The sequence below is a fragment of the Caenorhabditis briggsae genome, assembly GCF_000004555.2.
Source record: "Caenorhabditis briggsae complete genome, chrV, whole genome shotgun sequence".
Lineage (NCBI taxonomy): Eukaryota > Metazoa > Nematoda > Chromadorea > Rhabditida > Rhabditidae > Caenorhabditis > Caenorhabditis briggsae.
In genome coordinates, this window is record NC_013488.2 from 6,164,733 (window position 1) to 6,189,427 (window position 24,695).

A 24,695-nucleotide genomic window follows, 5' to 3' on the forward strand; every position below is an offset into this window, starting at 1 on the left:
CTTTCTGAATAAAACTTCTTTTTTCATAGTTTTTCTCCGGAAATGAAGTTTTATCGAAGAAAATATATTTTAAAAAAAGTTTTAAAAAAGTTTTTAAATTCAAAAACCGCCGGCCAAAAGTCGCGGGGGACTAAGCTTCCAGGACTCAAAAAACTCTGCCATTTGACCAGTGCGGTGGAGTGCAGGCGTTCTGAAAAACATTCTTCTAATATAACTCGTTATTGATTTTTCATATATCAAGCCACGCCCCTCTGAAAAAGCGCTGCACGGGTTTTTTTGGTGTTTTTCCTTGACACCATTTTTCGAGGATTCCAGACATAGTTTTCAAGGGTTTGTATTCATTTTCTATTCAATGTGAACGAGATTTATCTTTTCAAGTTTTCTACGCAAGAGGCTGCGAAGCACAACCTCTTACTTTTTTTTTCGCTCCCTTTGAATCCGCATTAAACCAAAACTGCTTTCGCTCTATTCCTGATTCCCCATTTTTTCCAATCCAATTTCCCAAAAAAAACCCTCTAATCCCTATTTTCCATTTTCTCCGTTTTAGTGATCTCAAGCCGGCTCAGCACCGCGTCAGGCGCCGTTGTTTCTCTCTAATGCTGTTTCTGATCTCCATGGCTCCATAAAAATTTCAATCCAGGGCTGTCACGAGAGAGTTAGTGATACGGAGAGACACAAAAAACGGGTTGCTAGGAGATTTTCGACGCTCCTCCCGAGCGCCGCTTCTTCTTTTCCTTTCATCCATTTCATTTTCATCCTCTCCTTGGCTCAAATCTTGTTGTCGAGCCAAGATGGCTGACCAAGTTACATCTGAAAATTCGACCATGAGCTCGATGGAAATATGCGCTCGAGATGTTAGCCTCATCGAGTCGTTCATTTTCTCTGGAATCGTATTCTATGTATTCATGTTCGCCATGCAGAAAATCGTCTCATTTTGCATCAACTATCGTACTGATAAGGTAGGAGGCTCAACAATTTTCAGGAACACATCTAGGTTTTCAGAAGATAACTATCCCTTATGAATGCACACTCTTCTCCAAAATCATTGCATTTAATGAAATGACAGTGTGCTGCTTCTCCGTTTTCTTTTTGATCTACTACGCGCTGAAATACAACACTTACTTTCCATGGATCTTCTATTCGTGGGGACCACTTTTGGGCTTGTTCGCAGTCACAAAGTTGCTCACAGAGATGCTCACGATTGCTATCGCTCTTGTGGCGATTTCTGTCTACTTGTACCACTTGACACTACATCAATCAGGTTGGCAATGGTCGGATGAATTGATTTGTGCTGTTTGGAGGGTCATCTCCAGCTTCGTTTTCCTCAAGGAGACTGTTATTGCGGTCTGGATTCTTGTCGCCTCCCTTCTGATGAGCCATCCCTGGCAAGTTCTCGAGTACTACTATGTAAGTTTTCCAACTGTCAGAGGAGACACAAAAGAACTCTATTTAAGGGAATCCATATCTCGGTTCACATCTTCTTCTCCTGTCTGTGATTGTAAGATTCATGCCAGGAAGAAAGGCATGGAACGAATTGAGCAACTCTGAGAAAATGGTCAACAAGCAGGCTTTCCATCTGATGTGTTTCCAATTGGTAAGCCTGCATAAGCTAGAGCTTATAAGTTAGAACTCTGTTTTTTTTTTGAGCCAGTCCTCGCCAACGTGATCTACTACTCGTATGGAGGTGTGGGCCATGGAACAATGATGCTTTCTTGGATCTTCATGAGCATCTTCCTCCTCCCACTATCGATTCGTTATTTGGAAATGGTAGAACAAATCAAGACAAGGCTTTTGGACGCAAATGAAGATGCAACTGGATGCACCGAGATGGGACCATTGTGAATACGACACGTTTTACTTCTGATGCTTTTTTGCTTTTCTAATGCTTTTTCCTGAGAGCTAGAATTTCTATAGTAATTGACAAACGCAGACTGAAAATAAATAGTTTATTGGGGCTTATAGCAAATTGGTAACTGGAATCTTTGCACGAATCTGAGAAACGTTTTGGGAAGGCAATATTAAAGAGTGTGCTCTTTATCTGAAAACAGTGGATCGTCAGCTGTTCAGATTTAACCTCACAATGAATGAACAAATGGCTTACAACAGAGCGTCGGATGTCTCCTCTGATAGTGCTCTGTGGCGGTGCTTGCTCTTCGATTAAAACTGTGGCACATGGTGAATTTGAATCTTAACAAGTCATAGTTTAAACTTCAACAGATATATTAAATAGGTTGTTTGGAAAGTTCCTCCCATTTTTGATGTACTGTTTTCAAACTCGGTTTTTATGAACGGGGTAAAAGAAGGAGCTGTCGTTTTATCACTATATTGGTGGGGTCAAATAGTGTTTACACCCTAATGGAGATCATTCTCCTCTTCTTGTGAAGTGAGATATGCCCTTCGTTTTCACCCCTAACAATTGACATTTTTGGATGAAAATTTTATTTTAATTTCTGTCTGACCTGAAGATTGCTGAAACCAAATGCCAATTAATGGAGGTTTACAACGAAGGTTCACCGTTTCGAACTACCATCACAACCTGGATTCATCAATTTGAAAAATGAGAATTCTCGTTGGACGAAAATCTCCCTCCAAAAAGAAACCCATTTCCAACTGGGCGGGATATATCAAGTACATCAGTGGCAATCTTTTTGCCAAAAAGCTATTAATTGGAAACTCTCGGCAAAGTAAAAAAAAGTGGAAGGATATGGACCACACATTCGGCTCAACGCAACCTTTATTCACCTACGGACACCTTTTTGAATCTTCGCAGAATTTCTATCTATCTTTAACACTATTTCCAAAACACGTCAAGATGTTTTAACTTCTTTTAACATTAAAATTTTGTGGCTATTTTATTCCAAATCTATCAACCTGGACTGAATTGGAAACAAATGGTCAAAGAAGCTATGCGATTCCATGTAGAGTGAAACACACATTTCATTTCACCTCACATTTCACCTCACATTTCATTTCACATTCATTTCACCTCAACTATTTTACAATGTCATTTGAAAATCTTTTCAGTTTGAATCTCTCCTCCAATTGAATCTCAAGAAAAAAATTTTTCATATAAGTGTCTTGGCCAGATAGATTGCAGACACATGGGTTGTTATGATGACTTAGCTGTTGAAAACATGCTTGAAGGCCTAATCTATATTTGAAACATGTTAGTAATCACAAGACTGAATGCTTAAATGATTTATTTTAGAGAAAAGAAAAATTATCGGTTATTTTTTTCAATTTTTTCCATTGTCCCCATGATTCTCTTCAGCTTGTCCAGATACTTCGGCACCAATATCAGCAGCAAACTCGGCAGCGAATGAAGTAGACACCTCTACACTTGCTTGTGCGGCAAGGTTAGCAGCAAATTCAGAAGCAAGGGTAGCAGCTGCTTCGGCGGTGATGCCTGCCGGAGCATCAATCTGGGCAGAAATTTTGGCAGCGAAGGAAGTACAAGCTGAAATAGCAGCTTCAGCGTTAGCAGTTCCGGATGCTTCAATTTTAGCGGCAATGTTAGCGGAAAACTCGGCAATAAGGGAGTTGATAGCATTGGCATCTGCATTTGCATTGATTTCTGCATTTTCATTTAGCTTGGCAGAAATGGCAGCTGAAATATCGGCAGTCAATTGAGAAGATGGTTCGAGGCTTCCGTGAGCTTGTGCGGAAAGCTGAGCAGCAAGTTCAGCGACGATCGAAGCGGCTGCTTGAAGGTTAGCATCAGCACTTCCTTGAGCTTCAGCAGAAAGTTGAGCCGATACATCAGCGACAATTGAAGCTGTGGCATCGAAACTAGCGTGAGCTTCTGCAGAGAACGAGGCAACGACATTGGCGACGATTGTTGCAGCAGCTTGGCTATCCACGTTTCCAACGACATGTCCCGAAAGTTCGGCCATAATATGTGCGGCTGCTTGAAGATCAACATTTCCGTTTGCTTGGCGGACGATCCAGCGTTGAGGGCTCCTTGAAGGGCTCCAGTGGCAGTAGCACCAATGTTTCCAGCGACATTACCAGTGGCACCAAGATTGCTCAAAATCTGGAACAATTATACAATGCAACATCTCATTGATTTTAACTTACTCCAGATGTCACGGTGGGCAACTTGATGAGTCCACAATTCGCCACAGCGAGAGTGACCGCAAGGAGAAGAGTCGATTCGAATGCAGACATTCTGAAAATACGAACGCTTTTGAGATGCTGAAGTGAGAATAAGCAAAATGTGAAATGTGATATTTTACTGTTTCGGGGGCATCCTTTTATATATTTTCGGTTGTTAAGATGTGCCTACTTGCCTACATGGGAAATTGATTACATTCTATTGTATCCATTGTGTTCAGAGCTTCCTTTTCCATCGTTTCTGGCAATAATATTATGTAATGGGAGGAATCTTTGACCTGGGATATATTTGGTATTTTTATAAATATTCAATGAAAAGATACGGCCAAAATTGTTCTGATGTGGAAATAATCACTTCCTTCAGGTTCGATTCTCAAATAACTTCTCGGGCCCTTGATTCTGGTACGTTGCTTCTGACCTACAGTAGTCGTCTAAATTCTCCCAAATAATTTTTTTGTTTGAAAACACTACAAAAACATTTGTATATGTCTGGTCGCACGTTTCTAAATATCCAAAATATCACCTGGGAGTAGAATATCAAGAAGAATATCGAGGGGCTTGAAACTAATTCTCTTAACATTTCAATCTTTCGAATCAAGTGAACAAAATCTGCTGTAATTTTAAAAAATTCGAATCTGTTTATTTTTATTTTGTTATATTTCTGTTAATGGATATCTCCCGAATAAAGTTACACATTTTTCAAAACTAGAAAAAATCATATTTCTCGCGAAAATATGTTCATAATTTCGGTTGCCATGGGAAACGCTTCTCCCCTGACATTTTCTAATTCAGCTTTATATTTACTCGTTGTCCACTGTCTCCTCACCTAATGGACAAGCAAGCTCCAAAAGAAGCGCTTCTCAAAAACACTCTATCAATTTTGTACAACTTCCCTGTGATATACAAAAATGATGAAACTTTTTGGTGCTTTGTTTATCTCGTTTATTCATTGACTTTATTTTACCTCGTGTTTAGGTATATCCGGAGATGTGCATTCGGAATCACTCGAGTGCTTTCTAAGAGAGTGAGTTTTAAAAGAGGGGGAAATGAAAAATAGATTCTTCGAGGTTTTCTTCATATAAGCCCTTTGAGGAGTTGAACTTATGGTTCCAACTTCAGAGGTCCCGCGTTTCTAGATTAGGTGTGGTAGCGGAAGATACGCTTCCAACGCTGGGCTCACAAGTTCAACTCCCCATAGGGCTTAAATGAAAGAAAAAATGAAAGAAAAGTTATTTTCTTAAATGAAAGAAAAAAATGAAAGAAACGATATTTTCCATGTCTCCCTCCCTTTAAACATCTCTAATATATCAATTTAGTGTCCCAACACCTACCGAATGACGTTTTTTTTTGTTTGGAATGATTTCTGCTTATTACTGTGGATTATATCCTTTGTGTTCTTTGTTTTATCAAAAATGCTGATATCAGAATCCTCCAATTTCCATATCATCTCACTAATGCTCCCTAACATCGTATATGCACCTGCAATGGTTTTGACGGATGTCTATCTAGTTTTAATATCATTTTACTCAATTTTCAAAATGCTCATTTGCTATAAAGCATCAGCTGAAGTGTTTGTTTGGCGGCTAATGAGAGGCTCTCAATTTTGGATGATGCTGAAACTTTCTGTGACGATTTTATGGGTTGGATACGATCTTGTAATACGCGGAGAAATTGGAGAGTTGTTAATTTCTTGTAGTCTGGTTGGTTTGAAAATTTCGAACGCCTCTTTATTTGAATTTTCAGTGTCTCAAATTTTCAACGACGATCTTCTTATTCATATCACTGTTATTTTTGATCCCGAAATTTTTCCTAGCATCGATGAAACTGAAAAATGCGAGTGTTTTAGAAAAAGTACTATTTTTTCATGTTTTCGGAATGATTGTTGGAAAAACGGCAAGCTATTATGAGTCTGGAAAAAATAACCAAAATTCTTCAATTTCAGATTTTGGCAATTGTGATTTCGTTTTTAGACTATTTCGAAGTGGACCAGTATTTGGTGAACTAGAAACAAAACTTATTGGAATAAAAAAAATTCTTTCAGCTTATGACAACATTCTTGTTTGTGGACCCTATTATGATTGGTACTATTGCTCAGGTTTCGGAAATTTTGTTCTATAGACCGCGGAAACAGAAAATCAATTCTATGGAAATGATGTTCGATATTAGAAAATCTTCTGAATAATCTTAATCGTCAATTTTTGCAATAAACTTTTGAAATTTCAAAGCGCAATACAATCCTTAATTACATGTTGATAACAAAACATCGAAAAATTTCTTGCTTCAAAAATTCTCACATCATTTTGCTATCTTAAAAATCACTCAACCTTTTCAGAATTCTTCTGGGCAAGTCTAACACATACGCTCTCTAGTCACCTGGTAACACAAACTTAGGCAATGTAATTATAGACTTTCAGCTGTGTATAAAAGCTGAATTTTTTTTTCAAAAACTAAAAACATGAATTTCTTCCCATATGGATTCTCAAAAGAAGAAGTTTATAAGCAACTTGTGGAAGTGGAAGATATCATTTATTTCGCAATATTTTTAATTCCTCTGATATTGTGTAATGCGGTAATTCGACTCGTCCACTATTTCATTTTTGAAGATAACAAGAAGCAGAGGGACTCGGTAAGTGTGGACCCATCAACTTGAAGCCAATTTATGTCGATTCCTGTAAGAGATATCAAAAATTTGTCAACAGATAAAATGTTTTTGATACTATGATAAACATTTTGCCAGTTAATCATCTTTTTTATATCTTTCACAGGAAACGTGAAAAATGACCTGTAAGAAAAGGACCACCTAAATTTGAGCCAAGTTATCTTGGTTGTTGCAAAATATATCAAAAAGGCATTAACTGATAAATTGTTTATCATAATATCAAAAAATTTTTAGCAGTTGGTAGGTTTCTGATACCTTGCTTAGAAATTGAGACAATTGAAATCAAACTTGACATTTCGGATTTATATGGCAATCATTCAAACTATATATAACTTTTTCAGAACTCTGTATTCCCTTTATTTGTCCAATCCACCCAGTTTAGTCATAGACTGATGACTCTGATCCATATCATCTTTTTTCTTCACAACATTTGTCACATATTCCATCTGGAATGGCTAGTTGATGTTCTGTGGTACCCAATGTGGATCAATGCATATCTTATCAAAGTCTATACCGAAATATACATTGTCGTCATTTCCCTGCTTTCCGTTTCCCGTTATTTTGTGCACTTTTCGCTAGCATTGCCTTCAGTGGAGTTGACCCAAAAGTCAGTGACATCAGAAATCCGATGGATTGCTGGCCTCTCATTTCCAAAGACTTGGTGTTGTTTTTATGGTTGATTGTCATCATGGAATTGAAAAAGTTTCACCAAATTCATACAATTTCGGACTACTATTATGTAGGTCAAAGAGGTCAAATCATTTCCAGATTTGTGAACTCTAATTTCAGGGGATCCATTTGAACTACCAATTTCTTTTGTACATCGCTGCTATCATACAACTTCCGATTATTAGTGGAGCCAAAAAGTCTTCAGATTCTGAAATAAATTATTTAGAAAAAATGGTGTGTTTTCAAACTGTGGGCATTGGATTCATTAAAATGAGCATGATCCCGATATTTCTGACGCTTCTCTTCAAAGGAGTCAATGACACTGTGGTGAGAATTTATTATTTTTTGGCCCAAAAATTGTTTTTCAGATCTCCGTACTCTTTGTCATGGTTGATTTGTTTATTGTTCCAATTGTTGCTCAAATCTCGGAATTCTTGTACCGCCCAAGAGCAGCAGTAGCGACACAGTCTTAATTCAAATTTTACTATAATTAATAAACAAATTGAGTAATTGACAGTGTTTAATGGACGATGAAGGGGCATGAGAAAAAATTTTTGCGAAAAAGTTCACTGTTTGGAAATTTTCTGATTTTTTGGATGTTTTTTAATCATGAATCTGAAAAAAAAAGAAAACGATCGTGAATGTGAAATATAAAATTTTTTAACATGGCAAGTGAGTCTTTGGCCAATTTCCAGGCGAATATAACCTCATTAAGATACAATTCTGCGTATGGTGTGGTTGTTCAAAGTGTCAACTAGAGGTTTTTGGCATCTGAACTTCTACTATCGTTCCTAATGTTATCAATATAGGGTACTGTATATTTAATTTCAGTTTAATTTTTTTCAAAACTTCCTAAAGGATGACATCCAAATTGTCTACGGATTTGACTGGAGGAAGTAAAATATGTTTACCATAATATTATTATCCTTTCATCAAATATCCATGAAAGCACCAAAATATCTCCCAGTTAAAAGATTCCTCCCATTTCATAATATTATTGCCAGAAACGATGGATTGATGGGAGCTCTGAACACAATGGATACAATAGAATGTAATCAATTTCCCATGTAGGCAAGTAGGCACATCTTAACAACCGAAAATATATAAAAGGATGCCCCCGAAACAGTAAAATATCACATTTCACATTTTGCTTATTCTCACTTCAGCATCTCAAAAGCGTTCGTATTTTCAGAATGTCTGCATTCAAATTGACTCTTCTCCTTGCGGTCACTCTCGCTGTGGCGAATTGTGGACTCATCAAGTTGCCCACCGTGACATCTGGAGTAAGTTAAAATCAATGAGATGTTGCATTGTATAATTTTTCCAGATTTTGAGCAATCTTGGTGCCACTGGTAATGTCGCTGGAAACATTGGTGCTACTGCCACTGGAGCCCTTCAAGGAGCCCTCAACACTGGATCGTCCGCCACAGGAGCTGTCAACGCTGTAGGCAACGTTGGAACAGCTGCCACTGGTGCAATTGGAGGAGCCGTTGATGCTGCTGGAAATATTGTCGCGTCTGCAACTGCCCAACTTTCTTCTCAGTTTTCCGCTGACCTCGTTGCTCAGCTTGCAGGAGTTGCAAACGCAGCCGCCGTTGGTTCGATTGCATTTGACTTTGTTGGGTCAATTGCTGCTCAAGCTCAAGCCGCTGGAAACATCGATACTAATGCTATTGGTTCCCTTGCCGCGAACTTTGCTGCTGATCTTTCCGGAGCCATTGGAGGAACTGTAGACGAAGAAGCTATTAGTTCTATCACTGTTGACTTTGCTGAGAAACTTAATGCTCTTTTTGCAACCACCGGAGAAATTACCGCTGATGATATTGCTACTCTTGCTGCTGAGTTTGCTACCGAAATTGCTGCGCAGGAATCTGGAAGTGTCAATGGAGTTGTCAATGGTGCTGCTGGAATTTCCGGAAATGCCAATGCTGCTATCAACGCTGCTGTTAATGCTGCTGTGAATGCTGCAGCCGAGGCCTCTGGATCTGCCGAAATTGTTGCTAACCTTGCTGCTGAACTCGAAGCCCAAGCAAACGGAAATGTTGATCTTCAAACAGCCGCACATATTATGGCCGAACTTTCGGGACATGTCGTTGGAAACGTGGATAGCCAAGCTGCTGCATCAATCGTGGCCAATTTTGTTGCCTCGTTCTTTGCAGAAGCTCACGCTAGTTTCGATGCCACAGCTTCAATTGTCGCTGATGTATCGGCTCAACTTTCTGCTGAAGCTCAAGGAAGTGCTGATGCTAACCTTCAAGCAGCCGCTTCGATCGTCGCTGAACTTGCTGCTCAGCTTTCCGCACAAGCTCACGGAAGCCTCGAACCATCATCTCAATTGACTGCCGATATTTCAGCTGCCATTTCTGCCAAGCTAAATGAAAATGCAGAAATCAATGCAAATGCAGATGCCAATGCTATCAACTCCCTTATTGCTGAGTTTTCCGCTAACATTGCCGCTAAAATTGAAGCATCCGGAACTGCTAACGCTCAAGCTGCTATTTCAGCTTGTACTTCCTTCGTTGCCCAAATTTCTGCCCAGATTGATGCTTCGGCAGGCATCACTGCCGAAGCAGCTGCTACCCTTGCTTCTGAATTTGCTGCTAACCTTGCCGCACAAGCAAGTGTAGAGGTGTCTACTTCATTCGCTGCCGAGTTTGCTGCTGATATTGGTGCCGAAGTATCTGGACAAGCTGAAGAGAATCATGGGGACAATGGAAAAAATTGAAAACAATAACCGATAATTTTTCTCTTCTCTAAAATAAATCATTTAAGCATTCAGTCTTGTGATTACTAACATGTTTTAAATATAGCACATATTATGGCCGAACTTTCTGCCGAACTTTCGGGTCAAGTTAACGGAATCGTAGATGACCAAACTGCTGCTTCAATTGTGGCCAATGTTGTTGCCACTTTCTCTGCACAAGCTCACGCTAATTTCGATGCCACGGCTTCAATTGTCGCTGATGTGTCTGCTCAACTATCTGCTGAAGCTCAAGGAAGTGCTAATGCTAAGCTTCAAGCAGCTGCTTCTATCGTCGCCGAACTTCCAGCTCAGCTTTCCGCACACGATCACGGAAGCCTCGAAGCGTCTTCTGAATTGGCTGCCAATATTTCAGCTGCCATCTCTGCCAATCTCGAAGTCAGTCCGAATGCAGATGCCAATGCCATTAATTCTCTTATTACTAATTTTTCCGCCAAAATTGCTGCTGAAATCGAAACAAAGGGAACTCCTTTCCCTGAAGCTGCTATTTCAGCTGCTGGTACTTTTGCCACTCAGATCACTGCCGAGCTTGATGAGGAAGGAGAAGTCTCCGCCGCAGCCGATGCTCAACTTGGTGATGCCTTTCCTCATGATGTTTTTGTACATGCACAGATGAAAATGACTGCTTCTTACGCTGCCGAGTTTGCTGCTGAAGTTGGTGCCAAAACATCTGGCCAAGCCAATGCTGAAGGAAAGAAATAACTTTCGGAAAAACAACTGATAATTTTTTCTCTTTAACATAAATCATTTAAGCATTCAATCTTGTGTTTTATTAGAATTTCAGAACTTTCATTCATCAATCGAGCCACAAGTTCAGAACTACCATTCAAGTCTGAGCTTAATTTTAGTGTGAGTACTCGAATTGAAATAGGAAAGGCTGAACATTCAAGCAACTAAGCATACTGTAGGTTCGATTACGCCTCTTTGAATAAAAACTAGAGATAGAGAAAGTAGAAAATCGTCAAAAAGGTGAAAAAAGTAGAAAGACCAGCGTTGATTTATGTAGTCTACTTCCTGATCTAGACCCTTCAGAATAAACATATAAATCATGAGGCTACTTGAAATTTGGAGGATTCGTTTCCATGGACACCTTTGTCGCGAAATTCTCAAAAGATCTCAAAAGAATCTACAACGTTCAACAATGGCCAACACTACAACCTATTTAGAAACAAAAACTATAAGTTTTATGGAAGTGTACATAACTATTGGAATTTATTCTCTATATTCTTGGTTGCCTTGTACATTCGCTTTCCAGATGTTGTAACCGAGAGATAAGTTTTGGGATTCAAACTTTGTTCCGGAAAATTGAAATTTCAGATTCGCCCCGCTTCGAATTCGTTGTTCGTTTACAACGATGCTTTTAGTCTGAACGACATGATTGTGAGAGCTACAGTAGTCTCATTCCTCGTTTATTTCGTATCAAAGCTATCCCTTGAATCTCGCCTAACTGCTATATGGTTGCACTGTACAATGATCCTTCTTCTATTGGGATCATTGATCACTGAAGTGATAACTATCACTATGCAACTGATATCAATATCAGTTCACTTGAAGCCAGGATGTTGGAAGTGGACAGAAATAAATCTCAGAGCTCTTATACGTTTGGCTTCTATCTTTGTAACCATCAAAGGGATCACTTTCTGGGTAATATTAGAAAACTATCCAAATAAGTTCGACATTTTCAATTGGGTGTATTTTCTAGATTCTTACTCTGTAAGTTCCAATTTCTGGTTTCTCTACTGAAAACATTTTCAGATTTTCTACTTATTTTCTCAACTGGTATTTTTTCGAAAGGGTGGATGCTAACATTTGATTTTGCGCTCGAATTGAATAATACATATATTTTTTGTTGTTGTCTAGTGAACCGTAAATCATAGACGTATGAAACATTTTGTCAGGATTATTTTAGAAAACAATGTTGTCAGTTTTTGCTCGAGAATTTAATTGTTGTCCTCAGCAGTGGCTTCAGCATGTCCAGATACTTCGGCACCAACTGCAGCAGCAAACTCGGCTGCGAATGAAGCAGTCACGTTAACATTCGCTTTTGCGGTAAGATCAGCAGCGAAACTAGCAGAAAGTTCAGCAGCTGCTTCGGCGGTGATGGTTGCTCCAGCATCAATTTGGGCAGAATATCAATTCATGGATGATAACGAAATTGAGTTCAAAAATTGTGATATTGTGTTAAGGAATTCGTCTGCTTCATGAAAAAACATTTTGTTCCGCTATTAAAATTCTGGGAATTTTGAAAAGAAACTTTCTATCAGCTATAAAATTTCTCCGTGTAGGTGTATTCCTATAGTTCCGCTTTTCCAAACTGATATCTGACAACTCATTCAGAGAGCAAATAAAATAGATGCGTTGAGAGCACCCCTCTCTACCATGCTGGAAACAGATGATAACATAATTCACATAAAAAGACGCTAGAATCGGGAGATAAGGCAGTTGGAGCAAGAAGTGAAGAAAATGGCGGCGATGGTTGTTACTACAAAGGTACGGTAGGATTTTTAATTTAGGAAAAACTGTTTTTTTTTCAGATTACAGACTTCTATGAGCCATACCAAGAGTTTTGTCCCAGATGTCAGGTGAGTATAGAACGACCGGGTGAACGTTACAGTGATCTTTGGGAATTTGTGGCAAAGGGACGGGGTGTTTTTAGCCTATCTCATGTGAAAATAGCTGATTTTTTTAGCATTGAAATTGATATTTTTCGGCAGAAATCGCGCCCTAACGACCCTGGGGTATCTTATCCATGTACTTATATTTTTGATTTGGTTTATCTCGTCTACCCTGCGATTTCGTTGGAACGCGATTTCTGACAGGAGCGTTTTGAGCCCATCTGTCTTAGTCCTCAAATTTAATAATGTTCCAATTAAGAATACCTCCATGACCCGAATCGAGAGAACGCTCGGAAACTGTTGGTGGATCACATGTGTTCTCGGATGCATCTTCTTCTTCCCACTGTGCTACTGGCTCTGTTGTGCATCTTCCAAGGACACCAAACACTTTTGCCCATCTTGTGGCTCATTATTGGCTATCCGAAAGGGTGGATGCTAACATTTGATTTTGCGCTCGAATTGAATAATACATATATTTTTTGTTGTTGTCTAGTGAACCGTAAATCATAGACGTATGAAACATTTTGTCAGGATTATTTTAGAAAACAATGTTGTCAGTTTTTGCTCGAGAATTTAATTGTTGTCCTCAGCAGTGGCTTCAGCATGTCCAGATACTTCGGCACCAACTGCAGCAGCAAACTCGGCAGCGAATGAAGCAGTCACGTTAACATTCGCTTTTGCGGTAAGATCAGCAGCGAAACTAGCAGAAAGTTCAGCAGCTGCTTCGGCGGTGATGGTTGCTCCAGCATCAATTTGGGCAGAAATTTGGGCAGCCAAGGAAGTACAAGCTGAAATAGCAGCTTCAGCGTTAGCAGTTCCGGATACTTCAATTTCAGCGGCAATGTTGGCAGAAAACTTGGCAATGAGGGAGTTGATAGCATTAGCATCTGCATTTTCATTGATTTCTGCATTTGCATAAAGCTTGGCAGAAACGGCAGCTGAAATATCGGCAGTCAATTGAGAAGATGGTTCGAGGCTTCTGTGAGCTTGTGCGGAAAGCTGAGCAGCAAGTTCAGCGACGATCGAAGCGGCTGCTTGAAGGTTAGCATCAGCACTTCCTAGAGCTTTAGCAGAAAGTTGAGCAGACACATCTGCAACAATTGAAGCCGTGGCATCGAAACTAGCGTGAGCTTCTGCAAAGAACAAGGCAACAAAATTGGCGACGATTGATGCAGCAGCTTGGCTATCCACGTTTCCAACGACATGTCCCGAAAGTTCGGCCGTAATATGTGCGGCTGCTTGAAGATCAACATTTCCGTTTGCTTGGGCTTCGAGTTCAGCAGCAAGTTTAGCAACAATTTTAGCAGATCCAGAGGCCTCGGATGCAGCATTCACAGCAGCATTAACAGCAGCGTTGATAGCAGCATTGGCATTTCCGGAAATTCCAGCAGCTCCATTGACAACCCCATTGACACTTCCAGATTCCTGCGCAGCAATTTCGGTAGCAAACTCAGCAGCAAGAGTAGCAATATCATCAGCGGTAATTTCTCCGGTTGTTGAACAGCATTGACGTCAATGTTTCCAGCGGCTTGAGCTTGAGCAGCAATTGACCCAACAAAGTCAAATGCAATCGAACCAACGGCGGCTGCGTTTGCAACTCCTGCAAGCTGAGCAACGAGGTCAGCGGAAAACTGAGAAGAGCAGTTGCAGACGCGACAATATTTCCAGCAGCATCAACGGCTCCTCCAATTGCACCAGTGGCAGCTGTTCCAACGTTGCCTACAGCGTTGACAGCTCCTGTGGCGGACGATCCAGTGTTGAGGGCTCCTTGAAGGGCTCCAGTGGCAGTAGCACCAATGTTTCCAGCGACATTACCAGTGGCACCAAGATTGCTCAAAATCTGGAACAATTATACAATGCAACATCTCATTGATTTTAACTTACTCCAGATGGCACGGTGGGCAACTTGATGAGTCCACAATTCGCCACAGCAAGGGTGACCGCAAGGAGAAGAGTCGATTTGAATGCAGACATTCTGAAAATACGAACGCTTTTGAGATGCTGAAGTGAGAATAAGCAAAATGTGATATTCTACTGTTCCGGGGCCATCCTTTTATATACTTTCGGTTGTTATGATGTGTTGATTCACCTACATGGAACGTTGGTTACATTTTATTGTATCTATTGTATTCACAGCTTCCTCTTCCATCGTTTCTGGCAATAATATTATGGTGCGGAAGGAATCTTTGACCTGGGAGATATCTCTGTTCACTCACAGATGTTCGAAAAAATGATATGACCAATATTGTTATGATTGGAATCTTCATTTCCTACATAGCATCCTGGAAATATTTGAAAAAAAATAATTAAAAATAAAGTGATTTTAGCCTCAAGTGTTTTTATTTCTTTGTCAGAATCTTGGATATGAAAGAAATTCTCATGGTTGCTGTAATTATAGTTTTACTTTCAATGTTTCATAATGTTACAGAACTAAACATTTCAAACTTTCGGTTCAAAAATTGTGATATTGTGTTAAGGAATTCGTCTGCTTCATGAAAAAACATTTTGTTCCGCTATTAAAATTCTGGGAATTTTGAAAAGAAACTTTCTATCAGCTATAAAATTTCTCCGTGTAGGTGTATTCCTATAGTTCCGCTTTTCCAAACTGATATCTGACAACTCATTCAGAGAGCAAATAAAATAGATGCGTTGAGAGCACCCCTCTCTACCATGCTGGAAACAGATGATAACATAATTCACATAAAAAGACGCTAGAATCGGGAGATAAGGCAGTTGGAGCAAGAAGTGAAGAAAATGGCGGCGATGGTTGTTACTACAAAGGTACGGTAGGATTTTTAATGTAGGAAAAACTGTTTTTTTTTTCAGATTACAGACTTCTATGAGCCATACCAAGAGTTTTGTCCCAGATGTCAGGTGAGTATAGAACGACCGGGTGAACGTTACAGTGATCTTTTGGAATTTGTGGCAAAGGGACGGGGTGTTTTTAGTCTCATGTGAAAATAGCTGATTTTTTTAGCATTGAAATTGATATTTTTTGGCAGAAATCGCGCCCTAACAAACCTGGGGTATCTTATCCATGTACCTATTAGGTTGTTCAATAAATAGTGGTCACTTTTCTTCAAGTAGTTTTTTCTTCAAGGAAAACAAGAATCATTGAGAAATTATTTCGCCATTGGAGTTCATAACTTCTTGCCAGCGCAACGGAAGTTGGGCAATTCCGTTCGCGTAGAACTCTGGCGACTTAGAGGCAAAACAGTGTTCCAAAAATTTCTTGACATCCTTCCGATCATGGACTTTCTCACCAGCAAGACGATTCTGGAGAAATCGGATATGGTAGTAATTAGCTAGTGCCAGGTCGGCGGTGTACGATGGGCAATGCAAAACTTCGATTCCTAGAAGATGGAGTTTGTAATGGCTCTTCGAATATTTGTGTGGTTTTTCGTTGTCATGCAAAAATTTCAACACTGAGCCTCTCTAGAGGTGAGAGCGATGTGCATAAATACCACTTTCTATTTGAAAGCAGTAGAGCCAAAGTTGATGACATAGAAATCCGGAAGCAGCTTGCGGTATTTTACTTCAGTACTGTCTAACCGAATCGGAAAAATCTGATTTTTTTTCTTGAAGGTTGCCTTTTGAGACCGATTCCACCGTTTCCTTTGCAGAGAGCCATAGGTGCTTACTGGCATTGTTAACATACAGTACCCGTTCATCATCTCCAATGATTGTTTTGTTGACCCCGTCCGTCGTCGGTTTCCTGGAGAGGAGAGAAACGGACAGGTCTCATCGGACCTTTTTCTAAAAATTGGTCAAAATGTGGGGAATGATTTGATCGACTCTCCGAGCTCTTCCCGTTTGAGGAACATGATCTGTTACGGTGCTATTAGGATGGTGGGCTGTCAAAGATAATGCACGCAAAGTAGCACAGAGCTTTTCCTCCAGTATCATTAAAATATTTTCATTTTTATTAAGGCTAGGCCTTTTGGGTATTGGTTTATGATCCAGATCATAATTTTCTTATTCGAATCTTTTGAACCAAATTTCAAACGTGGTTCGAGAGATGAGGTCTACGTCTAACATTTTGCACTCTGCTCGCTAATGGTCGTTGTTCGAGAGACCTTGGAAACATATGATCAAAGAAACACTTTTGAGTATGTGTCCGTTATCGAGAAAATCCTCGGCCGTTAGACAGTCCATTCGGAATTTTTAAATGTCTATTAAACATGCAATGTGTGACGTCTATAAATATAAAAACAGAATTGAAAAAAAAAACCCAAAATTGGATAAGCAACGGTAGAGCGAAGTGAAAGTGACCACTATTTATTGAACAACCTAATATATTTTTGATTTGGTTTATCTCGTCTACCCTGCGATTTCGTTGGAACGCGATTTCTGACAGGAGCGTTTTGAGCCCATCTGCCTTAGTCCTCAAATTTAATAATGTTCCAATTAAGAATACATCCATGACCCGTATCGAGAGAACGCTCGGAAACTGTTGGTGGATCACATGTGTTCTCGGATGCATCTTCTTCTTCCCACTGTGCTACTGGCTCTGTTGTGCATCTTCCAAGGACACCAAACACTTTTGCCCATCTTGTGGCTCATTATTGGCTATCCGAAAGGGTGGATGCTAACATTTGATTTTTCAATTCCTCTGAATTTCCGATTTGAAATAAATAAAAAGAAATTGGTCTGTTTCATCCAACATTTAGCTACAAAAACCTTTCTAACAATAGTTCCGCTTTTCCCCGATTCATATCACACAACTCATTGAGAAAGCAAACGTAATAAAATTCATATAAAAAATACGCTAGAATACGATAGAATGGCAGTTGGACCAGAAGTGAGAAAATGGCGGCGTGCAATTTAGCTACAAAGGTACGGTAGGAATGTTAGATTTCAAAAATTGGTTTTTTTTAAGATGACGATGTTCTATGAGCCGTATATGGAGTTTTGTGCCAAATGTGAGGTTAGTAAAAAACCAGGGCGAATAGTACAGTAATCATTTTTAGATAGCCGATTTTCGGCACTAAAATTAATACATTGGCTAAAACTGGCGAGAAAATTCTAGAATTTTCAAAGGTGTCCAAATAGGCAATCTTTAGCCAATTTTAGAAAAAAAAATAAACTTTCATTATTTCATAGTTTCGGTAACATACTTCTGGAATTCCTGTCAGAAATCGCGCCCTAACGAACCTGGGGTATCTTATCCATGTACCTACATTTTTGATTTGGTTTATCTCGTCTATCCTGCGACTTCGTTGGAACGCGATTTCTGGCAGGAGGGTTTTGAGCCCATCTGCCTTAGTCCTCAATTTTAATAATGTTCCAATTAAGAATACCTACATGACCCGTATTGAAAGAACTCGCGGAAACTGTTGGTGGATCGCATTTGCTATCGGATGCATCTTCTTCTTCCCACTGTGCTACTGGCTCTGTTGTGCATCTGCCAAGGACACCAAACACTTTTGCCCATCTTGTGGCACATTATTGGCCATCCGAAAGGGTGGATGCTAAAACTTGATTTTTTGAATTTCAAAAAAAGTGATAAAATAGTTTATTTGCATTCAAATTTCGATAAAATCGCAAACGAAGTGACTAACACCGGGAAAAAGAATGATAAGGAGGCCATGTGTGGGTAACGATGAGGCTAGAAACGAAAAGGGGTTCACAAGATCAATTTTGATTTTATTGATGTCCTGAAAAAGTATTTCAGAAATTTTCAGAACTTTCTTGTAAAATTTCGGTTTGATAAGGTATGGAACAAAAGAAAAAAATTAGCACTAAAATGAGATATGTGTCGTTTGGAAACCGCTTTTCTCGTTTCGTTGAATTTGGGCAAATAAGTTGTCAACTACAAAAATGAAGAATTATTTTTATGCAGTGTTTGCTAAAATTTTCAGAAAAATCGAAAAAGTTTGGACTACTTTTTCAGGACTTCGAAGTTGGTTAATTGTACTGAAAAAATCAAAAAATGATTCCGTGGTTGTCCAGTAATTTACATTTTGCAATAACCAAATTTGGAGTTATTCAAATGTTGCACAGATTTTTTTGGATTTGTCTGAAATTTTCAGACTATATTAAACAAAAAAAGAGTTTCTTTTTTGTAATAGGCCATTTTTTTGGAAGAAGCCGAACATTCGATATAAGCGGTTTCAAAAGGGTACAACAGATTTTATATGCACACTATAATAGGATGACCTCCTTTCAACTTTCAGCTCCATTATCTCGATTCCTGTGAAAGCTACTAAAAAGAGATCAGTAGACAAAATATTTTTGAAATTATGGCAAACAATTTGTCTGTTGAGTACTTTTTGATAGCTTTCACAAAAAATGAGATATATGGGCTTAAAGTTGACGGTCGGCTTGGGGAGCATTCCACAGGAGTGTTTACGGTATCTGACTATTTCGAGTTTCTGGTCAACAAATTTTTACTTCTGAAAATCTTCAAATGATGAAAATAATTACAAAAAATACATTTCAACCCAATTGCTATATGATAAGCAAAGTCTGCAAAGGTCAATAAACAAATATTGATCATAAAGATAGGGATCAAAGTAACCCCAGACTGACCACTGGGATCATCCCTTTTGAAGTACAAAGTACCATTTTCGCAACTTTTTTTGCTATCTTATTCTCAAGGGTCTATCCCTATAACCAATAATTTACCCCTCCGTTTTTTTCTCAATGGCAACGATTGCACCACTGGAGTCTATAGCCCCTCCTTATCCTCTCGAACCAAATGTCAAAAACGGATCACGGAGAGCCAGCCTCTCTAATTCATGTCAAAACTGTCGAAAACACATTTGGGGGGTGCGAAAGAAACGAGAGATTCATCTCATTTGTTTGTTGTTTTTAAAGGATCCTGCCTCCCAATATATTCTTCAGATCATATTCTAGATATCCTTCAACATTGGCTCCACTCCAGTTTCAACTCCTTACATTGGTTACTGTCCCAGCGAGGTAGGATTTTTTTTCGGTTTGAAAAAATATTTATTGTTAGGTTAACATTAAAGTGACTTCGAAAAACCTTGAAGGATCCTTAAAGGAGTCTTAAAGGTGGGGGGACAGGAGATTTTTCGTAGTTTTTTTGTAGTTAGAGTATGCATTATACCGTCAAGGTGTACAACGCTTAATGTCACTCTGCGTACAGCTATCATCCTCGCCTTTATGTATGCAATCGGGCGTGCGCTTTCTCTTTGCCCGCGTGGCTCAGTCGGTAGCGGTGCCGCACCCTCAATCATCGCCCTCACAAGTTCAACTCCTCGAGGGGCATCTTTGAACGGAATTTCGAGAACATTATTTTTTTCATGTCCCCCCACCTTTAAAGAAGTCTTGAATGAACCTTAACTTATCGTAGCCACTCTAATAGAATCTTCTGCTTTGAGCCATTTTTTTTCGGTTACAGTAAGAGATATCGAAAAGTGGTTAACTGACAAATTGTTTCAAAAGTTACAATAAACATTTTATCTGTTGACCAGTGTTTGATATCTTTCACGGGAGATGAGATGTGTGAACTCAAAGCTGATGGCTTGGAACGCCTTCTATGTGATTGTTTATGTTGACTCTCGGTTCCTATGAGAGATATCAAATATCTAGAATATTCCCATTTTTCAAGAACCTGAAATTTCGGAATTATGCCAAATACTCTGAATTCTTGTCATTAATTACAGTTTCAATTGAGAACCATTATCTAATTTTGAAAAAAAAAGAAATTCTGAAAAATTGTTTACCGTACCGTATCCTCTCTGTTAGAATGCTCTTCAAACCGTCGACTTTGAGCCAATTCATCTCGTTTTATGTAAAAGATATCAAAAAGTGGTAAACTGATAAAATGTTTATCATAATATCAAAAACATTTTGTTAGTTGACAATTTTTTGACATCTTTAACAGGAATTGAGATAAATCAGGTGAAAGTTAGAGGGTCATTCTGAGCTACGCGGCAGCACCCTCCTCCCCTCAACTTTGAGCCTATTTATCTCATATACTGTGAAAAATACCAAAAAATGGTTAACTGATAAAATGTAAAAAAATTATGATAAACATTATATCAGTTGACCACTTTTTGATATATTAAATAGGAACCGAGATGAATAACCTCAAAGTTAAAAATTAGGGGTTACGGGCATTGCTTGAATGAAACGGGTTCTATTATGCTTGTCTGAGAAAAAAAGGTTAGAGAGTATTTTTTGCAGTCGGAATACGGTAGCGATATCGAAGCGGAGAGCCTGAATAGCACACAAACAGTGGAGACGCAGACACTTTTTCTCTGCGGCTCAACCTTTTTTTCTCAGACAAGCATAATATGTCGTAACCTTAAGAAACCACTTTCCCAATTATTCAAAATTTTTCCCAGAAATTTTCCAAACGAGTAAAAAAAGCGGAAGTCCAGATTTTCGCAGGTTACTGTAGTTCTCGTTTTGGAACCCAGTTGTTATTCTGACTGAAGATCTTGCACAATAGCGAGAAACACTACAAATTCTGAAAATTCTAAAACACTAAACATTTTTCGACAATTGCAAAAACTGAGATTTACGAGGTTACGGTAGTTTTTGCATTCTTCCAGATGCGTACCGATGTGGGCTCCATCTCTTTAATGTGTATTCTCTCCACACTGACGTCCGGCGTCTTCGGATATCTACCAACCGAGGACCTCACCAATTCCATAATCCCTGGAAATGGCGGATTTCCAGTTGTACCTACAGACACCATCATTCCAACAGATGGTGATGAAGATGGTGAGTTTTTAATCGCGCTCTACCGCACTTTTTTTGCGTGCATTATCGTATCTGCTATGGGAGGAGCCCACTCAACTTTGAACTCAATTATCTCGATTCCTATGGTAGATATCAAAAATTCGTCAACTGATAAAATATTGGTGATATTTTGATAAAGAATTTATCAGTTGACACTTTTTCGATATCTTGTATAACGCAAACATTTTCCAGGCTCCCCAGACGAAGATTCAGAAGACACGGACATCTATCGAAAGAAGACGTCGACATTCAGAAGACGTAACATAAATGCTCCATTCGGAGGACGCGTCCCCTTCAGCAGAATGGCTTATAAGTCCGGGTATGGCTCGAATCGGGGATTTCCAAGACCGATGGGCAACGGTTTCTACGAACGACCATCGAATCCATATGGTACCGTTAATCTTGGTGGTGGATCCCCATACGCCCCACCAGATGAATACAATGTGCGCCCCACTGCACCATTCTCCGGGCTGATTGGTGGAAGTCGTGCTGGCTACTACGGGAGTACTGTAGGCATGAGAAGAGGAGCTGTACCGCCGATGAGCTCGAGGAAGTCAAAAATGGGTCCGCCACAAACTGAATATCCACGTAAGCATGGAGCTTTGCTTCTTTTCTCAAAAATCAGACAATAAATTTCAGCTGACTACGCTTCCAACGATCTTATGAGTAGCTTCAATGGAGCTACCAACTCAGCAATCCCTTCTCTTCGGGAACTTGCCACGTACGCTTCACGCTATGGTCCCGCCTATCTTCGTGAACGATTCGGAGCTCATGAGGAACGTCTTCCGTATGGTGGAGGACCACAAGTGCCACCACGTGGCGGTGGAATGCCAATTGACTTCAATATGAACATTGCGTCGAACCATTGGAACAAAGGACCGATGGGAATCATGTCGAGAGATGTTGATTCTTATCAACATGACGATGCGGCGAAAACAAACAAAAAGACATCAACCACCACTACCGGCTCGCCGAGCACGAGCACAAGGAAACCGAGGAAGGCGAGGAAACCAGCCAAGAAGACCAGCACCACGACAACCACAGTGAAGCCGATGAAGACGAAGAAGGCAGCTGGAAAAGAAAATTGAAAAATTATCACACAAATTGTACAATTGAAGATGCCCCTATATAAAACATCTATTTCACCTATATTATTGAATAAATTTATTCATCAAAAACCGAGGAACAAATTTAGTCTAAAAGTTTTGATTCCGACGAGTATGCTCTCGAAAGGAGAATCACTATTAACAACAAGAGGGTACGATACGAGAACCGGTCAATCAATAGGGGGGACGAAAGCGAAACAGTAGGTACAAAATGAAGAAGACTGGAAGCACCAATACAAGTGGGAGGGGAGGTGGAGAAATAGTACACTTTAAAATTTAGGAATTTTTAAATAGTACATTATTGAGTTGGAGGGAATTCGTGAGATCTACATTTCTATGGGGTTGGGGTGGTTGGAGTTGGCGATCCGGCGGTAGCAGTGGATGGAGACGAGGTCTTATCCTTAGCTGGAGCTGGCTCCTTGGCTGGCAAACAGATGCGTGGCTTGACGGTAGACGAAGTGCGAGCAGATGAGTCTTTGTGAACCTCGTATCTAATAGAAATCGTTCATGTTGCCTGATAAATTAAAAAGCATTTTCTTACCTCAAGATATCGGTATCTGGAATGCTGAGCTTTTGCTTGAGAATCTGTCCGATACGAAGGTTGACATCGTCGCGAGTGGCATCACGAGTCCACAGCGACACCTTATCTCCCTTCTGACGAACGTTGACGACAGCTCCGCAGACGTACTCTCCGAACTCATCGAATTGCTCTCCGACGATGGCCATGAGGAGTTCAAGCCAATAATGATCGAGCAGTTGTGTTCTTCTCTGAAGCTTCTAGGAATTAATGAAATGAACAATCCTTAAAACTAACTTGTTTGTCAACGACAACCAACCAACGACCCCCTTGCACGTTGTTCACATCCTCCCACATTGGTTTGATTCCCTCCTTGAAGAGATAGTAGTCGGATCCCCAGTTCAAACCGCCGGCCGATTGTATGTGGTTGTAGAGAGACCAGAACTCCTCGACGGTGTCGAAAAGAGATACCATCTGAAATAAACAACAAGTTTTTTCGTTAGGAGAAGCCTGAATTACCTTCAAACAGTCCTCCCACTCCTTGTTGCGGTCGGCCTTCAAATACCAGAGTGCCCATCGGTTTTGAAGGGGATGTCTGGTGAGAAGCTCTGGTGGGATCGATGTTTCCGTTTTGCCATCAGCTCCGACAGCGGTCACTGCGCTGTTTGCAGCTACTGTTGTTGTCATTTTTCTGCAAATTTATGATTTTTTTCAAGGCTGAAGCTTCCGAGCAAAAAGAAACGATGAAAAGTAGCTTTAATGACGAATTAACTTCGAACTTTCATATTTTTCACATTTTTCTCTCCGCTAATCGATGAAAATCAAAGCAAATAGACTTCTTGTTTGCTTATATCGGCATTTTCTGTGACCAACTTCATTTCAACGGAAAATATCGATTTTCTAGACATTTTTCAAGCAGCGACACATTTAAAAAACTCTTTTACAGCTTTTGCAATGAGAAAATTAGCTGGAAAATGGCTTCTGTCCAACTTCGTTTTACATGAAAAATAGCGATTTTCTAGGAATAACCAGCGACACATTTGAAAGCAGCTTTTTACCCTTTCAAAATTTCAAAGTGAAAAAATTAGCTAAAAAATGGGGAAAATGAAGACAAAGAAGTAAAAATGCCGGCGCCTCGGTGAGCGCGCGAAGGCTCGAAATTCAAACACAAGGAGGACACAGAGAAAACGAGTGTGACCGTACTATTTTCGCGGCGGTAGACGGCCTTCGAAGAAAATGCGCCTCCCTTTGAAGGAGAGTCGGGCGGATTCTGAAAATCATCTGAAAATCAGAAAATTCTACTGGAAATTGTCTACTTTTTGGAAAAACTGTGAAAATTTATGTTTAAAAATTAAAAAAAGAGTTTTTCCAGCGATGAATCTCAAACTTCCGTCTGATAATTGCTGAAAATTTTCATTCGAAAAAAAATCTGGAAAAAAACAACCAAAAAAAAAAAAAAAATTTCTGAAAAAATGCAATGTCTTTGTTTACAGCCGGCTCTCTCAATTTCTTCAATTTATCCACGAGTGTGTGTGCGTCT

The 24,695-nt window shown here is 39.7% G+C and overlaps 13 protein-coding genes across 13 annotated transcripts; 9 read left to right on the plus strand and 4 right to left on the minus strand.

The window, feature by feature from the left end:
• Window positions 1–791: 791 nt before the first annotated feature.
• On the plus strand, window positions 792–1,842 carry CBG27346 (the record flags this gene model as incomplete). Its single annotated transcript, XM_045237131.1, has 4 exons — window positions 792–959; window positions 1,003–1,411; window positions 1,455–1,594; window positions 1,648–1,842. 4 exons carry the CDS (start codon window positions 792–794, stop codon window positions 1,840–1,842), a joined length of 912 nt encoding a protein of 303 aa, XP_045098544.1.
• A 1,394-nt stretch (window positions 1,843–3,236) lies between these two features.
• CBG06360 lies at window positions 3,237–4,167 on the minus strand (the record flags this gene model as incomplete). Its single annotated transcript, XM_045237132.1, has 3 exons — window positions 3,237–3,960; window positions 4,009–4,033; window positions 4,074–4,167. The coding sequence occupies 3 exons, from the start codon at window positions 4,165–4,167 to the stop codon at window positions 3,237–3,239; spliced, it is 843 nt and encodes a 280-aa protein (XP_045093195.1).
• Window positions 4,168–4,942: 775 nt separating this feature from the next.
• On the plus strand, window positions 4,943–6,295 carry CBG27347 (the record flags this gene model as incomplete). The annotated part of the gene is made up of 5 exons (XM_045237133.1): window positions 4,943–5,137; window positions 5,430–5,813; window positions 5,857–5,964; window positions 6,056–6,109; window positions 6,155–6,295. 5 exons carry the CDS (start codon window positions 4,943–4,945, stop codon window positions 6,293–6,295), a joined length of 882 nt encoding a protein of 293 aa, XP_045098545.1.
• A 1,165-nt stretch (window positions 6,296–7,460) lies between these two features.
• Window positions 7,461–10,166, plus strand: CBG06362 (the record flags this gene model as incomplete). The annotated part of the gene is made up of 6 exons (XM_002647273.1): window positions 7,461–7,511; window positions 7,562–7,768; window positions 7,810–7,907; window positions 8,446–8,508; window positions 8,634–8,724; window positions 8,769–10,166. 6 exons carry the CDS (start codon window positions 7,461–7,463, stop codon window positions 10,164–10,166), a joined length of 1,908 nt encoding a protein of 635 aa, XP_002647319.1.
• Window positions 10,167–10,259: 93 nt separating this feature from the next.
• On the plus strand, window positions 10,260–10,904 carry CBG06363 (the record flags this gene model as incomplete). Its single annotated transcript, XM_002647274.1, has 1 exon — window positions 10,260–10,904. The coding sequence occupies one exon, from the start codon at window positions 10,260–10,262 to the stop codon at window positions 10,902–10,904; it is 645 nt and encodes a 214-aa protein (XP_002647320.1).
• A 672-nt stretch (window positions 10,905–11,576) lies between these two features.
• On the plus strand, window positions 11,577–12,407 carry CBG27348 (the record flags this gene model as incomplete). Its single annotated transcript, XM_045237134.1, has 2 exons — window positions 11,577–11,763; window positions 12,181–12,407. 2 exons carry the CDS (start codon window positions 11,577–11,579, stop codon window positions 12,405–12,407), a joined length of 414 nt encoding a protein of 137 aa, XP_045098546.1.
• CBG06364 lies at window positions 12,143–12,322 on the minus strand (the record flags this gene model as incomplete). Its single annotated transcript, XM_002647275.1, has 1 exon — window positions 12,143–12,322. A coding segment is annotated over one exon (180 nt), but the record flags the coding sequence as incomplete, so codon positions are not given.
• A 258-nt stretch (window positions 12,408–12,665) lies between the features above and the next one.
• Window positions 12,666–13,256, plus strand: CBG06365 (the record flags this gene model as incomplete). Its single annotated transcript, XM_045237135.1, has 3 exons — window positions 12,666–12,692; window positions 12,737–12,784; window positions 13,077–13,256. 3 exons carry the CDS (start codon window positions 12,666–12,668, stop codon window positions 13,254–13,256), a joined length of 255 nt encoding a protein of 84 aa, XP_045093196.1.
• A 134-nt stretch (window positions 13,257–13,390) lies between these two features.
• On the minus strand, window positions 13,391–14,791 carry CBG06366 (the record flags this gene model as incomplete). The annotated part of the gene is made up of 3 exons (XM_045237136.1): window positions 13,391–14,304; window positions 14,426–14,657; window positions 14,702–14,791. The coding sequence occupies 3 exons, from the start codon at window positions 14,789–14,791 to the stop codon at window positions 13,391–13,393; spliced, it is 1,236 nt and encodes a 411-aa protein (XP_045093197.1).
• A 780-nt stretch (window positions 14,792–15,571) lies between these two features.
• On the plus strand, window positions 15,572–17,409 carry CBG06367 (the record flags this gene model as incomplete). Its single annotated transcript, XM_002647278.1, has 3 exons — window positions 15,572–15,598; window positions 15,644–15,691; window positions 17,230–17,409. 3 exons carry the CDS (start codon window positions 15,572–15,574, stop codon window positions 17,407–17,409), a joined length of 255 nt encoding a protein of 84 aa, XP_002647324.1.
• Window positions 17,410–17,696: 287 nt separating this feature from the next.
• Window positions 17,697–18,292, plus strand: CBG06368 (the record flags this gene model as incomplete). The annotated part of the gene is made up of 2 exons (XM_002647279.1): window positions 17,697–17,744; window positions 18,113–18,292. The coding sequence occupies 2 exons, from the start codon at window positions 17,697–17,699 to the stop codon at window positions 18,290–18,292; spliced, it is 228 nt and encodes a 75-aa protein (XP_002647325.1).
• Window positions 18,293–21,342: 3,050 nt separating this feature from the next.
• On the plus strand, window positions 21,343–22,620 carry CBG06369 (the record flags this gene model as incomplete). The annotated part of the gene is made up of 3 exons (XM_002647280.1): window positions 21,343–21,514; window positions 21,725–22,120; window positions 22,172–22,620. 3 exons carry the CDS (start codon window positions 21,343–21,345, stop codon window positions 22,618–22,620), a joined length of 1,017 nt encoding a protein of 338 aa, XP_002647326.1.
• A 352-nt stretch (window positions 22,621–22,972) lies between these two features.
• On the minus strand, window positions 22,973–23,842 carry Cbr-ife-3 (the record flags this gene model as incomplete). Its single annotated transcript, XM_002647281.1, has 4 exons — window positions 22,973–23,129; window positions 23,180–23,406; window positions 23,453–23,629; window positions 23,675–23,842. 4 exons carry the CDS (start codon window positions 23,840–23,842, stop codon window positions 22,973–22,975), a joined length of 729 nt encoding a protein of 242 aa, XP_002647327.1.
• Window positions 23,843–24,695: the final 853 nt, after the last annotated feature.